The sequence below is a fragment of the Diceros bicornis genome (genome assembly GCF_020826845.1).
Source record: "Diceros bicornis minor isolate mBicDic1 chromosome 30 unlocalized genomic scaffold, mDicBic1.mat.cur SUPER_30_unloc_6, whole genome shotgun sequence".
Taxonomy (NCBI): Eukaryota; Metazoa; Chordata; class Mammalia; order Perissodactyla; family Rhinocerotidae; genus Diceros; species Diceros bicornis.
The window spans coordinates 728,467-743,099 of NW_026690904.1; the positions used below are offsets into that span (position 1 = coordinate 728,467).

General features: G+C 49.6%; 1 protein-coding gene and 1 long non-coding RNA gene across 2 annotated transcripts; both read right to left on the minus strand.

Annotated features, from left to right (window-relative positions):
- Nucleotides 1-7,763: 7,763 nt before the first annotated feature.
- On the minus strand, nt 7,764-9,601 carry LOC131402191 (ral guanine nucleotide dissociation stimulator-like). The gene is made up of 5 exons (XM_058537068.1): nt 9,526-9,601; nt 8,909-8,941; nt 8,445-8,566; nt 8,051-8,244; nt 7,764-7,840 (listed from the first exon to the last, which is right to left on the minus strand). The coding sequence occupies exons 1-5, from the start codon at nt 9,577-9,579 to the stop codon at nt 7,764-7,766; spliced, it is 480 nt and encodes a 159-aa protein (XP_058393051.1). The 5' UTR covers nt 9,580-9,601.
- A 2,026-nt stretch (nt 9,602-11,627) lies between these two features.
- Nucleotides 11,628-13,720, minus strand: LOC131402193 (uncharacterized). Its single transcript, XR_009218353.1, has 4 exons — nt 13,629-13,720; nt 12,101-12,279; nt 11,881-11,995; nt 11,628-11,685 (listed from the first exon to the last, which is right to left on the minus strand). It is a non-coding gene; the product is annotated as an uncharacterized LOC131402193 (long non-coding RNA).
- Between the last annotated feature and the right edge of the window lie 913 nt (nt 13,721-14,633).

The window sequence follows — 14,633 nt, forward strand, 5'->3', positions numbered from 1 at the left end:
GGTCACGTTGTGATGTCTCTGTTTGTCTTGGTTGGATAGAGCCATGATGTGATGGTTAACTTTAGGTGTCAACTTGACTACACTCGGGCGTGCCCAGATAGAGTGTGAAGCATTATTTCTGGGTGTGCCTGTGAGGATGTTTCTGGAAGAGATTAGCATTTGATTCCATAGTTTAAATAAACAAACCCACCCTCACTAGTGTGTGTGGGCATCATCTAATCTGTTGAGGGCTCAATAAAACAAAAAGCAAAGAAAGGTTGAATCCACTGTCTCCTCCTGACCTGGGATGTCCATCATTTCCTGCCCATGGACGTCAGATGTCCTGGTTCTAAGGCGTTCAGACTTTGACAGAATTATATCACTGTTTTTTCTGGTTCTCCAGTTTGCAGGTGGCAGATTGTGGAACTTCTCAACCTCCATAACCTTGTTAACCAATTGTTACAATAAAGCTCCACTTCTACATGTTTATATATAGTCTATGGTTCTATATCTCTAGAGAATCCTGACTAACACACATGGATAACAAAGTACATATTAAATGCACCTGGAGGAAATTTCCCAAGGCATAGGAGGTTCCCCCAACCCCCAGGAGGAAGCAGTTCATCCCATCTAGGCAACAGGCATGAGCACGTGCACACACACACACACACACACAAAGACAAGTAATTTGAAAATGTGCTCAAGCTCAAACTCTCAGTCTCTGCCTTATTGTTCATCACAGCAGTGATTTTCTACATGGCATGTTATACATCCTTTGTCATTTATGATCTCTTTCCTCTCATTAAGACTAAATCAAACAGGGGCAGTCAGTCTGTTTAGTTATTTTGTAGATCACGGGTTTTATACCAGAGTTTTGCATGTAGTAAGTGCTTTATAAATAGAATGACCAAATAGTTTTCCCTCCAAACTGGAACATATCAGGTAATGAAAAGGGTAGTATTATTATTTATGATAAGACAACAGGAGAAATATGTGCTGAAGATAGAAATGGAGGGTTTAAATGTTAAGATGAACTGATCACTTTTGCATTTTAAACAGATCATGGTAACTAGAGTCTTGTGATTGAGATAGGATTTGGAATATTAAGCTACTCTTGCTAATTTATTGCAGTGTACCACTATAAAGGTGATATATTTGCACAAGAGTAGTTAAGTTGAGGGGCCGGCCCCGTGGTGGCTTAGCAGTTAAGTGCATGCTCTGCTGCTGGTGGCTGGGGTTCGGATCCTGAGTGCACACCAATGCACTGCTTCTCTGGCCATGCTGAGGCCGTGTCCCACATACAGCAACTAGAAGGATGTGCAACTATGACATACAACTCTCTGCTGGGGCTTTGGGGAAAAAAAGGAGGAGGACTGGCAATAGATGTCAGCTCAGAGCCAGTCTTCCTCAGCAAAAACAGGAGGATTAGCATGGATGTTAGCTCAGGGCTGATCTACCTTGGGAAAAAAAAAAGATTAGTTAAGTGGATGGATTTAAAATATTTCATGAAGCAAAGTTTTAGTGTTTGAATTTTATATGTATATAAATATAAAATATATATTGTGCACATAATATATGTGAGCCCTTTTTGTGTGCAAAGCCATATGTGAACACTATTGTGGGAAAATTTGGAAAATCCATATTAGTCTTGTCATCATGGAATATCTAATTTAGTGAGAAAGAACCAAATCTTGAAAGAAATAGATAATAATGCACATATAACTAAAACAGAAAAAAGATCACCAAAGAGGAAAAATGGGGCTTTGTAATTTAGGTTACTAGAGCAAGAGAGTTCACTGTGTGGAAATGCTAATTTGTAGGAGAACTGAAAGGTGTTTAGAAATAAATCAGAAGTGGATAACCTGTAGGTAGATTCAGAAGGGTGGATGGATGGTTCATTGATATGTGAGTGTGGGGTGGAAGGTTGTCCAGAGTGACACCCAGGGGTAGACAGGTTATTACTACAAACAAGTGAGTTTGAGGACACCGAGACAGAAGCAAATTATTTGGGGAAGCGATTTGTTCAACTTGGGACCTGGTCATTGTGAGTTGTGTCATCACTGATTTGGTGAGTGGGCAGGTAGATAAATGGGTCTGGGGATCAGAGTTAAGTCTCTGTTGATTCTTTGGACATGTTTGGCTCATTAGTGGTATTTGAAGCCAGAGAAATGGATGGGGTTGCCCCAGAAGGAGGGTGCAGATGGGGAACAGTTGTCAGAGCATTGCTGACTTCTGGGAAGCATCAGTCGTTGTGGGGTGGTCATAAAGAGAAGCCAGGAAGTTGCTCAGGAAGTTGAGACAGGCAAGAGCAGGACAGTGTAGGGTGGTGAAGCCCAAGGACAAATGGTCTTTTAAAAGGACATTGGAGTCCGCAATATCACGTGTTACCGCAGAGCGTGTCAGATCAATCATCAAAAGTCCCTAGTGGATTAGTAAGAGACATGGCTTGTGAGGTTAGCAAGAGAAGCATCTGCAGAATCTGAGTGGGATTGGGTGGGCACTGTGGAAACAGAGACATTGGGATATATGTGAAATTTTCACAATGGATCCCTGGCAGGAGGAGGAGAGGAGGTGTGTGGAGGGTGAGTACTATTAAGAATGCTGGATGAAAGATTGGTTTGTAGATGGTAGAGATTTGTGCATATTTGAAACTTGAGGGATGATTCAAGTAGGGAAGTTATGGAAAGCACAATAAATATTGAGGGCATAATGCCATTGAAATGGAAGGAAAAGATAAAAATCAGAGTGGTTTCAACCAAGAAATCAATTTCTTTGCATATAACAAAAGAAAAGGTGTGAGAAATGAATTTCTCATGAGGAATATTTGAAGACCTGATGACTAGAGAGTGAAATAGTTCTTGTCTGAGGGTTAACAATTTATCTGTGAAATATGGAGGAGGTCGGAATATAGAGATTTATGGAACTCAAGAAATGGAAAGAATTGAGTAGAGCATTCAGGAAGCATTAGAGAAATGCATATAGGTCCATTGGTTGCTGTTGATTCTTTGTTGGGATACACAGACTTCTGGTGCATTCTCTGTTCAGTGCAAGTGTCAACATGGCATGGCAGGTATTTGAAATCATCTGAAGTGTGCAGGGTGGATATGATGGCAATAAGGAATCTGGGAGTATGGTCAGTGGATGATTGAAATGATGGACTGTGGAAACTGAGATTAATAGATAGGAGTATAAGAAGAAAAGAAAGAGAGGCTTGTGAAGATATTCCTGCTGGAGTAATCTAGTTTATTAAAGAATGATTATTTAGAGTGGAGTTCTTTGTGTAAAAACTGGAAATGTGGAAATTTGTGGTGGGAATACGGTGTTTCTGAATTACTGATTTGCGAGCAGGAGAATTTTGGGTGAAGATAGGATCGGGGTGTGGAAGTGAATGACTAAGGATGGAGTAGTGAATAATGTCATTAGAGATGAGGCACTAAAAGGAGCTATGGAGTCCTTGGAACTCGTGTGTCCCAATAACAGTGGGCTGTGGGGCACCAGCATGTGTGTATTTGACCATGACAGAGAGAGGAGGAGAGGAACTAACTGAAGCAACATGGCGGACAGCAGCTGGACTGGATTTGAGACTGACTAATGACCTTGAGCTTTCTGTCCTTGTCTCACATCAGCTTGATGGTGTCACTGAATCCTGTTCTCCACGTGTGGTCCCTGTACCAGCAGCATCAACATCACCTCTTAGAAATGAAAATGCTCCATTCCTTCCCTAGACCTACTAGGGTTGAGATTCAGCAATCTGAGTTTTAAAAACCCTCCAATGATTGTGATGCACAGTGGGATTTGAGACACGTCTCCAGGGATAGAAGGAGGGTGGAATATCCACGTGAGATGAGAACGTTCTCCATGGATGGTAGTCTTCATCCTCCATTTTGTTCAAATTTCACATTTTATTTTGTTTTGAAAATGAAAGATCAAAAAATATACCCCGACTTCATAGTGGAAACGGTAAGACCATGATACTAAACACAATCAGAAAACTGAAGATTTATGCACCCTGAAGCCTAAGGAGCTGCATAATCCAGAGGCCAGTTACTGGAATAACTTCCCATCCTGGCGGTGAGGTCAGATGCAGTCAGTGGGATGAGACCTTGGAGGAGCCGCAGCAAGTCTGTGGATACAGCAGACTGCACGGTCTCCAGGCCTACAGCAGTGAAGGGGAACTCTTAAGTTCTTTGGAGTCGCAAATATCTTCGAAACAGTCACACAGGCTGGTCCTTGTGAATCCCTGGACCATGCTGGGGCCGAGGGATCTGCACACCAGCCCTAATCCCACCCCGGCCCACTGTCCATATTGGGCAGAGATGAGTCCAGGAATGGGTCTGGGTCGCTCACAGACCCTCTGCCGGCAACAGGCATCTTCTAGAGATATCAGGAGACAGACACAGAAAGTGAAGAAAAGCATGGGAGAGACTGTGGTCTCGAGGACAGACGAGATTGCCGGGGAGGCAGACAGAGCAAGGAGCCAAGAAAGGCATCCTGAAAACACAGTGAAGAAAGCAGCTTCAGTGCTGAAGAAAAGGTGAGTGATGCCGTTGAGAAATTTCACATGAGACAGGCTTGACTCTGACAGCATCTCTTTGTAACATCCATCATGATCTTGACCTTTCATGGTAAACCTCAATATTTATTTATTTGAGTATACTTGGTGAGTTTTCTCCTTTTTATATTAAAATTTATAGGATAATTGAAGCTGAGGAATTAGTGTTTTGAACTTACATTTGTTTTTTCTAGAACTTACACTCAATGAAGAGATGATACCTACTTGAATGAGATTTGTCTTTTAATGTATATTAAATCCGATTCCAGACATTTTTATTGTGATTTTGTTTTTTTTTTATTTTTTTGCTGAGAAAGATTCACCGAGATAACATCTGTTGTCAATCTTCCTCTACTTTCTATGCAGGTCACCGTCACGGCGTGGCTGCTAATGAGTATTGTATGTCCGTGCCTGGTAACTGGACCTGGTCTACCAAAGCACAACATGCCAAACTAAACCCCTCGGCCAGGGGCAAGCACTATGATTTTGCATCTAATTATAACATGAAATCCATCAATCTTTCTCTTCATTGTCACATGGTATTCAGATATATGTGATTTCTATATCATGAATTAAGTATCTCTTCTCTGTTACCTGGCAAATTTGTGTAGCTTTGATTTTGGAATCTAAAGAATGAGCATACCCCCTGGGGACATTATGTTCCACTCAGAGAACCTTGCAGCAGGCTCATTGCCTTCCTTCCCACATTAGATCCAGAGTCGTGGAAATGTCTTTGCCTTTCACACAGCACAGAGCACATAGGAATTACTCAACAAACATGTGATAAGTGAAAAATTGGTGGCATCATCAGGTCATTCACAGAAACCAGACTGAGAGAGAACTTCCTTATGTCAGCAAGGAGAAGTATTCCTTTATATTTGTGATGTTTTAATTTGTAACATTGTAATGTGAACACCAAGTATACTACTTTTATCAAAAGTGTGTTCTGAAGGTTTTCAAAAATCTCGAAATCTCAGAGTAGAGATAAATCAATCTCTGTGAACCTGTTACTTGCTTCAAAGATTGTCAACTCGTATACCATCTGACTTTGTTTATCCTCACACCAAGACCCTAAGAATTAACCAGCTGAGATGGCTGAGAGCACATCATTTCAGCTGTAAATATTTCAGTTTCTCTTACAGCTCAGGGATTTTTTGAACACAAACACAATAAAGTTATCACATACAAAAATAAAAATGTCATTCGGATAATCAACTATCTAGTCAGTATCCAAAGTCTCCCAGTTTTGTCAAGGTTATTTCCTGGTTTTACATTTTATTTGTGTCAGGATCTTAATGAAACCCTTCTTTTGCAATTGGTTGATCTGTTTCTGAAGTCACTTTTAATCTCTTAGTAGTTCATGCATCTTGGGATTTGGGTGGGATATGAGTGTGTGTGTTTGTGTGTCTACACCGAAGTGTGAATTCTTTCTTTCCCGGATGACAGGGCCCTGGAAAGAAGGGCCTGGGCTGTGGGAACCAGGATTTCTACTCTGCTTCTGGCTGAACTGAAAAGACCTCCCTGGGTGACACTTGCAGCCTTCAGAAAGGAGGGGGAAGAAGTATCAAGGAAGTCAATACAATGGCCCTTGTCTTACAGGGTGTTTCCAGGCATGATGTTCAAAATGCTGGGTGGTAACACTTTAGCTCCTGGTCGTGGGGTGGGTTCTTGGGGTGAGCTCTGAGCAGTGTCTGTTCATCACCCACGTGGGGAGCATTTCAGTATTTTAATTGGTAATGTTGTGTCTGTTGTGTCTGTGGTGTTTAAGATTGGTGATATTCCCCTGCTGGACCCACTTCTATACCTGCCCCTCTCCTGCCTCATCTTTCAAAACTCCCAACAGGAAAGTTTCATATCCCTGTAACACAAATCCTCATAACCACAGCACAGACTGGAGAAAAGAACACAGATGTCCCAGGGGCTATGTGCTCTATGCGCTCAGGCCCAACTGCCCCTTTGGGACAAGTCAGCAACAACATGACTGAGTGTGTAAACTAGTGATGATCTGAGACCATGGACCTCAGAAGCACAAGGGCCCAGATGTCACCCTGGGCAGCAAGGGATGGTGTGGGTCATTCAGTGGACAGGATTAAGGTCTATTGTCCTGGCAAACCAGAGCTCACCCCTGATCCGTCAGGCACAGTAGGGGAGGAATGGCCACGATGTACCTGACAGAGAGGCTGGGGGCCTTCTAGCGAATTTCTGTGCAAAGAGAATCATACAAGGAAGTGCGGGGATGCTGTAAATCCTAGTTCACAGAGAGCAGTGAGGTTTATGGAACAAAGTCTGATTGTACCTTTAAAATCTGCATCGTCAATCTTTCCCTCTGGATATGAAACAAGGAGGAAAAGGACTTCCAAGTGCATGGGGCAGGATCTTAGGAGGATTCCAATCGAGGCGAAGGGTGAACAGGGAGCTCTAGAGGTGGCCTGAGGGGGATGTCCTGTCGGCCCTTAGTCTATCTGCACATGGTCTTCCTCTGGCCTTGTCCATTCCACAGGCAAACTTTTCTCTTTCTATTTTTTTTACTCATTTAGTGTAGATGCAAATCCAGAGACTGATTAGAAAATGGCAAGTTCCAAAATCTGATCAAAAGAAACCTCAACAAGATAAGTAAAAACATTCATTCTTCCTTGCAAGCTGTAGAAAGACAGCCACTATCCTAGGGAAGGACATGGTCCTGGTAAGTGTTATTTGAAAAACACCCACATTTCAGTGGTTGTTGCTCTGCCTGGGAAAGTCCCTCCAACCTCTACTTCCAGGGAGATCTGAGGGGCTGTCTCTGCTCCTGGTCCAGCTGAACCACACTGAAATGCACCTGTCTTCTCAGGAAGGGGACTTGAGGGTGTCATTCAGTAGCCAGGGAGGAGACTGGTCCTCCCCCCTCCCTTCTGCCACATACAATAAGCTGTAACCATACACGAGTTCTTAATTCAAGGAGGAAAGTGAGATTCTGTGTCTTGTTTACATGAGCATAAGCAGTGAAAGAACCACACCACAACACCCAGGCTGTGACAGAAGCAGGATATAACGTAAGAGTCAAATCTACCATTTACTATTAAAGAAATAATATCGCTCCTCACCAATGGGTTAACAGTCGCTGGGGTGCAGATGTCAGGGAGTTGGAAGCGGTGGGGCCCTCCCTCTGGGGCTTTAGGGGAAACCAGGGAAAGTCTTAGGATGTCCTCCTTCACTCAGGTGGGAAGAGCTGGCCCGGTGCACCCCGAGGGCGTCAGTGTCCCCGCTGCTCAGGAGGAGCTGAACTTGTGGTCTCTGGAGTGTTATGGCTCTTTGCCAAGGGCACGGTGGCTGAAGAGAACAAACAGACTATTTTGGGGTGCCTCCCTGGGATTCACAGCACACCTCCCTGCTCCCCTTCACTCTGATCCAAACCCTGTGCCGAGTGCTCAGTCCATCAACAGCACCCCGTTTGTCCCTGATGCGGGAGGCATCATTGAGCATCACCCATTTCAGAGGAGGCAACCGAGTCCCAGAGAGAAGAGGGGAGCACCCTTTCACAAGCCTGATCAGCAGTGGAGCTGGGATCCAGGCCCATGCTTAACCCGAAGATATACTGAGCCCCTGGATTCAGTCGCTGCTGGTCCCAACACTCACTAGGCCCTGAACTGGAGGATGGCCAGTTCTTTCTCTTGAAGAGCCGCATTTTGCTCGCCTTATGGTGTGTGGGCTCCAGCCCACAGGAGAGGCAGTAGCTACAGGACAGAGCGGCCTGTGAGCTACCAGGAGCCGCACCTCAGGTGTCCCTCCCAGAGTCTGCCAGCAGCTGAGTCCCGGTGTTCCATGGGTCACCATGCATTGAGGTCTGGGGCTGATCAGGGAGCCAGGCCACACGCTCTGAAACCAGCCATCAGAGTGAGTCTGGCCTGACCTCACCCAACTCCTGTGCCCTCACCTCTCATCGACACTGAGGGGTTCCATGGCCTGGAACCAGGCCCCAAATCGCTCTTCGGGCTCCAGGTCATACTTATTTGCAGCCTGCTGGAGCAGCTGGATCCTCCTGATGACTTTGCATTTCTGGGAGGAAGGACAGGGTGCAGACAGGGCTTGGGTGGGGAACCCCGCCAGGAACTTGTGGGGAGTGAGGATCCGGTCTGGGGTCTGTGCTATCTCGGGAACCCTCCTGCTTTCCCTCTCCATTCAGGACTTGCCTGTCCTCACAGTTGCCTTGAATTTGTTCCTCATCCAGGAAGGTGTCCTTGATGCCAGCCCCTCCCGCACCCGCCAACGTGATGGGATTCCCAGCTTTGTGGATCTAACTCATCCAATAAATGTAAGACCCGAGGGATGAGGACACGAAACATCTTACCACGTGTGGTCTGTGATTTCCACTTTCCCACCCTCCCCACAGCTGCTCACCTCACGCCATTTCTGGAGGTTCACCAGATTTCCCTGGAAAGAAGACAGCGAATGTCCATCAGAAACAGCCCCCCAAGCCCATAACCAACCCCCATCCCACTCCTTCTCAGGCTGCAGGATTGTCAGTGCCCAGCAGAGGGCAGAACTTCCACAAACAGAACTTGACACTGGGCCAGGCTCTGGGCTCCAGAGCAGAAGGGACAGGGGAGCTGAAGCCAGAGACCTTGTAGCCCACCCATTTCTGATGACAGACGGAAAGACTGAGGCCTCAGGCAAGAAGGGACAGCTGGACCACAGATGTGCTTCCTGACTTGCAGGAGCTGATGGTACTCCCCCATGGGCAGGGGAGGCTGAGTGCAGCTCAGACACAGCCTCCTGCAGCTCTGCAGGCAGGCAGCTCTGAGACTCCCCAGGCCAAGGAGCCTCGTGGGGGGCTTACGTGGAGCCTCCGTTCCCGCATCGCTAAGATGAGCCTGACTCCCCAGCTCCCAGGGGTGGCCATGGGGCTCTCATGAGAGGAGGTTTGCCAGGTACTGAGAGCTCAGGGGCCAGTGCAGGGCTTTCTCCTCCCAAACCTCAGGTTCCTGTTCCCTGGCCCCACCTCCAGGTTCACTCACTTCCAGATCATCCTCCATCCCAATGTTCAGCAGCTTCAGGTGATAGAGGTACATGCCCAGGAAGGGGACGACACCCTGTGAAATCAGGGTGGGAGGGGTGATGAGTCCCAGCTCTCAGATGCCCCCATGGACCGTCCCCCAAATCACTTCACCCCATCCTCCTGCCCACCACAGACTCCCACAGAGAGCAGCCTAGGACCCTCAGCAGCCTCCTCCCAGTTGCCGCCTCCAGGACCACCCAACGTCCCCCGTCAGCTCCCAGGGGTGGCTTTTGGCAAATCCCAGGTTGTGCGGTCCCTGCCACTCCCCCCACAAATCCATCCTCGGCCCAGTCATTGGAGGCCTCCTCCTGGTCACTTCCAGGGCAGGCATTTCAGGCTCTGGGGCTCCAGGAGCTGGGCTGGAGGAGGAGAGACCCCTCTCTTTGGGAGGCCTCCAGCCGTGAGGGAGGAGACCCCCTCCTCTGATGCCTGGACCCTCCCCCTCAGGCCCCCTCACCTGCTGTTGCCTCTCCTGGGCTCCCTGGGGGTCCATCTCCAGGGTGGCCCTCACAGAGGTCACATCCTGCAGGGTCAAGGACAGGCTCCGGAGGCCATGCTCCCTTCCCCGTGTCTCCCAGGCCCCTGAACTTGGACCCTGGACATCTGGTGTCTATGGATGCTCCCATTCTAGAGTGCTCTGATTCTAATCAATCCCAGCTCCAACACTCCCTCCTCTGTGCCCTCAGGCCTACCCAGTCCCCTAAGCCTCTGTCCTCATCAGGAAAGTGTGAGGAGGACTCCCCATGACTCTCAGGGTCCCCTGAGGACTCAGTGTCATCTGACTGTCACCAGTACTCTCCCCTTGCCCCTCAAGGAGGAGGAGCACAAAGCTCCTGCACATTCCTCTCCCCCTTGTACCTCATCACCCACCCCTATGAGGCCTGCACCACAGATCATCTCCCTCCATTTCCCAGATGAGGAGACCGAGGCCCACAGAGGGGCGGTGACTTGCTCAGGGGCCCACAGAGGAGAGACCGCTCCCCCTCCCAGCCAGAGGCCCTGTCCTCCGGCCTTCACTCCTCCTCCAAACACACCTCTGACCAAAGTCCTCTCCTCTGGACTCTCGGGGTGTGTCTAGGCCCTTAGTCAGGCTAAGGTATGGATGGGGAGGCAAAAGGTGTCCCAGGGTCATATCCAAGTGGATTCTGCCTTTCCCAGCCCCCTGGGATTTTCTGACTCCAGGCTGGACCTGAGGTCATGCCAAATGCTTCAGCTCCTTAGGATCCCCCCAGGATTGTCCCTGCACAGAACTCCTCCTTCATTCACTCAGGAAGGGGATCCCCTTCTGCCACATCTGAGTGACAGTGTAGGGGGTGACCAGGGCGCTGTGTAATGGTGACATTTGCATCCCTTTTTACTTGGAAACTTCTAATGTCCTGCCAGGAAGATCCATTCAGAATCTGTAGGTTCCCCGATAATTCCCATTGCCATCTGGGGCGTATCTTTTTCAACAAGGCACCGGGGTAGACTTTCACTGGCTTGTCAGCAATGACCACTATCGGGATAGAGTGCAGAGTCCCAGAGAGCACACAGTTCTGTCCCAGATCCACCATAAGTTCCAAGGCTGGGCAGCCCGTGTGTGCACCTGGACCGTGTGACCACACAGTGCCCGTCCCTGGGGCAGGCAAGGTGCTTTTCCCTGCGAGGTGCAGTGAAGACCGAAGGAGCAACAGGGGCCTGGCTTCCTGAAGACAGACTGGGCTGCTTTAGGAAGAAAGAAACCCCACCCACTCCATCCACCCGCCAGCCTGGAGAAAGATGAGGGCCAGCTGATGGGCCCGCATGGAAGCTAGAGACCTGCTCATTCTGCCAGCTCCTCACCTCCTGGAACAATCCAACCAACACCACTCTACGCCATGACACCGACTTCCTACCTCCAACAGTCCCCACCTGCTCCTGCAGCTCACACCCCCCGCTGCCTGTCAAGCTTGACAAGACACACCGTTATTTCTCAGGGAACCTTAAGTCAAAATCTTACCAAAGAACACCCTGCTTGGTCCCTCCTCCCCCCTCACTTTCCCTCCTTCCAGATAGCGAGCCTCCACTCATCTGCGTGAGCAGCTTCCTCCTCTCCCACTGGTCCATTCTGCACAAGGTTTTAAATTTTTTGCAGTTCCTCCTGAGGAGGGAAAAAAGGAATGAAACACTGTGGGATGGTTTAAGGTAAATCCCTTTTGTTTCAAAATGCAGAATTATCCAGACAGCATGGATGAGCGTTTTCAGTGTGTCCTCTGAGCCCAGAGGTCTCTGGGACTGGGGAGGGGTCTCTCTTGTTGTCACCTGGGGCCTTCATTCTCTTATCTACTGAACAAACTTGTTTTAAAGATTCTTGATTTCAGGTGGACAGAGAGTTCTGTTGCTGCAAAGCAAACACTTGAAAATCTTCAATTTAGTTCAAGTCAGGGTCTGGCACTTCGGGAAACTGATTCCTGAAGCAGAACCACTGGCCTAAGTTTCCAGAAAGACTCCATGCCTCCCAACCAGGTCAGACCCTGTCCCCAGGGTTCATTGTCTCCCAGGAGGTTCCAGCTTACTGAAGGGCAATGGCAGTCCTGTGGGGGGTGTCTGGTCCACCCAGGTGGTGCTCTCATGGAGAGAGACCTACCCACCTGGACACCCATCTCCATGTCTTATTTAAACGCTGAATGGAGGGGCTCTGCATTGCCCAGAGGATGGCATGGAGTGAAGACAGGTTCCTCAGGCCTTTGCACTTCTGGGGAAGGGAAGACAATGTGTTGTGATTGGGAGCTGGAGCCCTGCTTCCTCTGGCTCCTGTCCCCTCATGGACGTCTCCTGTCCTGGATGAGACAGAGGCTCAGGAAACCCGGGAAGAGCACAGCTGGACCCTGATGAGGAACACTCCCAGGGAGGAGGATTTTAGCTCAAGCCAAGGAAGGAGCCCAGGATGGGGTGAGCTTCCTACCACTGGGACCAGGAGTCAGGTCATCAAGGCCCTGGCAGGAGGAGCCTAAGGATTGTGCGAAGGCTCAGACCACAAACTTCAATCCTGAGAACTGAGTAAGGAGAAGGAACGGTTCCCATGACTCCAGAGAGGGGTTCTCAGGGCCTCCCACATCTTACCTTGGCCACCTGGATCCAGAGTTCCACCACCCTGACCCTGTCCTGGGCCGTCATGCTCGGGTCCCCGAGGCAGGTGGTGATGACACATTTGACCACTCTGCTAAAGTGGGTCATGATGGCATGGATGGTGGGTGTAAGGTGCTCATTGGCCCTGTTGTCCCACTGGGACCAGATGGAGTCCAGGAAATCATGGAGTATCACTTTCTTGAAGAGCTCCTGGGGAGGACAGGGAGTGTCACGCAGCCCTGACACAGCCCAGCTCAGCGTCCACAACCCCCAGTCCCATGCCGGGTCAGTGATGAGAGCTGGAGTTCAGGAAGCTGAGAATGCGGCCTGAGGCTTGTGGGAGTCCCTGGGTGTTGCCTGTGTCCCCTGAGGGTACCCAGCACAGTATGACCCAGGACCCAATACTGTGGCCCAGGGAAGTGGCATTTGCTCACAGCCCAGTCTCACTTCATCCAAGCACCAGAACTCGGCTCCTGCTTGACCGTCTCTAGGGGCATCTTCCACCCATTCTGATCATCCTGGGGTCTGACTCCTCCTTCAGATGCACATTCCCCCAAGGGAGCAAGAACCACGGGCTTTGTTTGTCTGCCATGCAGTCATGTACACAAGAGGTGCCTAATAAGTGCTGAGCCTGTTGAGGCCTCCTGGGCAAATGAGTAAACTACCCAAGGACCAGACAGCACTTCAGTGTGTACCCCTCCCTCAGCAAAGCACAGACTCTGCCCAACTTCCTCTCTGCTCCACCTCATCCATCTGTACAGACACTCTGCATGGCAGCTGCTCTCAGTGTCCATCTCTACTGTCCACATGAGGACAGCAAAGGCTTGGGAGTTAAGAAGGCTGCTCAGGTTACATGAGGGTAAGCAGGAAGTTGGACTGAGATCATGGGATTCTGGATCAGGAAATGGCAGATGTGGGGAAGCTCATGGCACAGGGAAGGCCGGCCCCACCTGCCCTGAGAGCCCCACTGCTCACCACATCCATCAGTGTCAACTGATCTGCCACCAGCCAGGGAGGGAACTCCAAGAAGTCAGGCTTCTCCTCCCACAGAAGGTTCTTGGTGGTCACGTACCAGGGGCAGGTGGGTTCTAGGGCTGGATCTGGCTCTGCTGTTATCTCTCCAGGTGGAGGGAGGATTCTCCCTGGAGCCAATGGTCCATCTGACTCCTGCTGAGGAGATGGCACTGGGGCTGGAGCTGATGTTGGTGGTGGCTCTGGCCCTGGATGGACTGATGGAGGTGACACTGGCTCCAGCTCTAGCACAGGTGGTAGAACTAGAGCTGGAGCTGGATCTAGCCATGGAGCTGGCCCTTGCTCTGGCTCTGGAGCTGTGGGGAGCTCTTGAGATGGTACTGCAGCAGGAGAAAGAAACAGTGTCACTCAAGTAGCTGACTTCCCCTGTGCCTGTCAAAGACAGGAAAGACCCCACTGCCTTGAAGGGAACAAAGCCTCTGAACACGCAGCAAATTTTCTTCCCAGACTGCAGTCACCTCACCTTCCAGCTCTGCCTCAATGGGCCGTGGATGCTCCAGCTGGACCTGGAGAAGGTAGGCATGGCCCTGCAGCCCCGAGCCACGCAAGCTGACACGCAGAGAGGCCAGCTTCACCCTGAAGCAGGGAAAGTGCAGGGGCTCCCAGAAATCCTGCCCTGGGTCCAGGCAGGTTCATACCAGAGAAGAAATGGCACTGGGGGAGGCAATTTGGCAACAGAGTCAGAGGCCTGGCCTTTCCCTCCACACTTCTCCCCCAAGGCACCTGGCTTGGGACTGGGCCCCTATGCCTGCCTCTTCCCATCCAAGGGAGAGACCCACAGCAGCAGTGGTTCCTGTGAGGTTATCCTGGAAGTGGCAGGCCTGCTTATACAGCAGGTTGAACACAGATTCTGTCGTGACTCTCTTCTCGCTGACACTCTTCTCCCAAAGGGCCGGGACACAGCCCAGCCCAGCCCTCCATGCACTTGTACAACTGGACTGAGCACTG

Bases quoted from the DNA above. Each gene is read 5' to 3' on its own strand.
- LOC131402191 (XM_058537068.1), bottom strand. From the start codon at position 9,579: ATGTACCTCTATCACCTGAAGCTGCTGAACATTGGGATGGAGGATGAT. The intron at 8,942-9,525 runs GTGAGTGAACCT...TCTTCTTTCCAG, and splicing joins GGATGGAGGATGATCTGGAA to GGAAATCTGGTGAACCTCCA. The intron at 8,245-8,444 runs GTGAGGGCACAG...TCTGTCCTGTAG, and splicing joins CCCCTCAGTGTCGATGAGAG to CTACTGCCTCTCCTGTGGGC.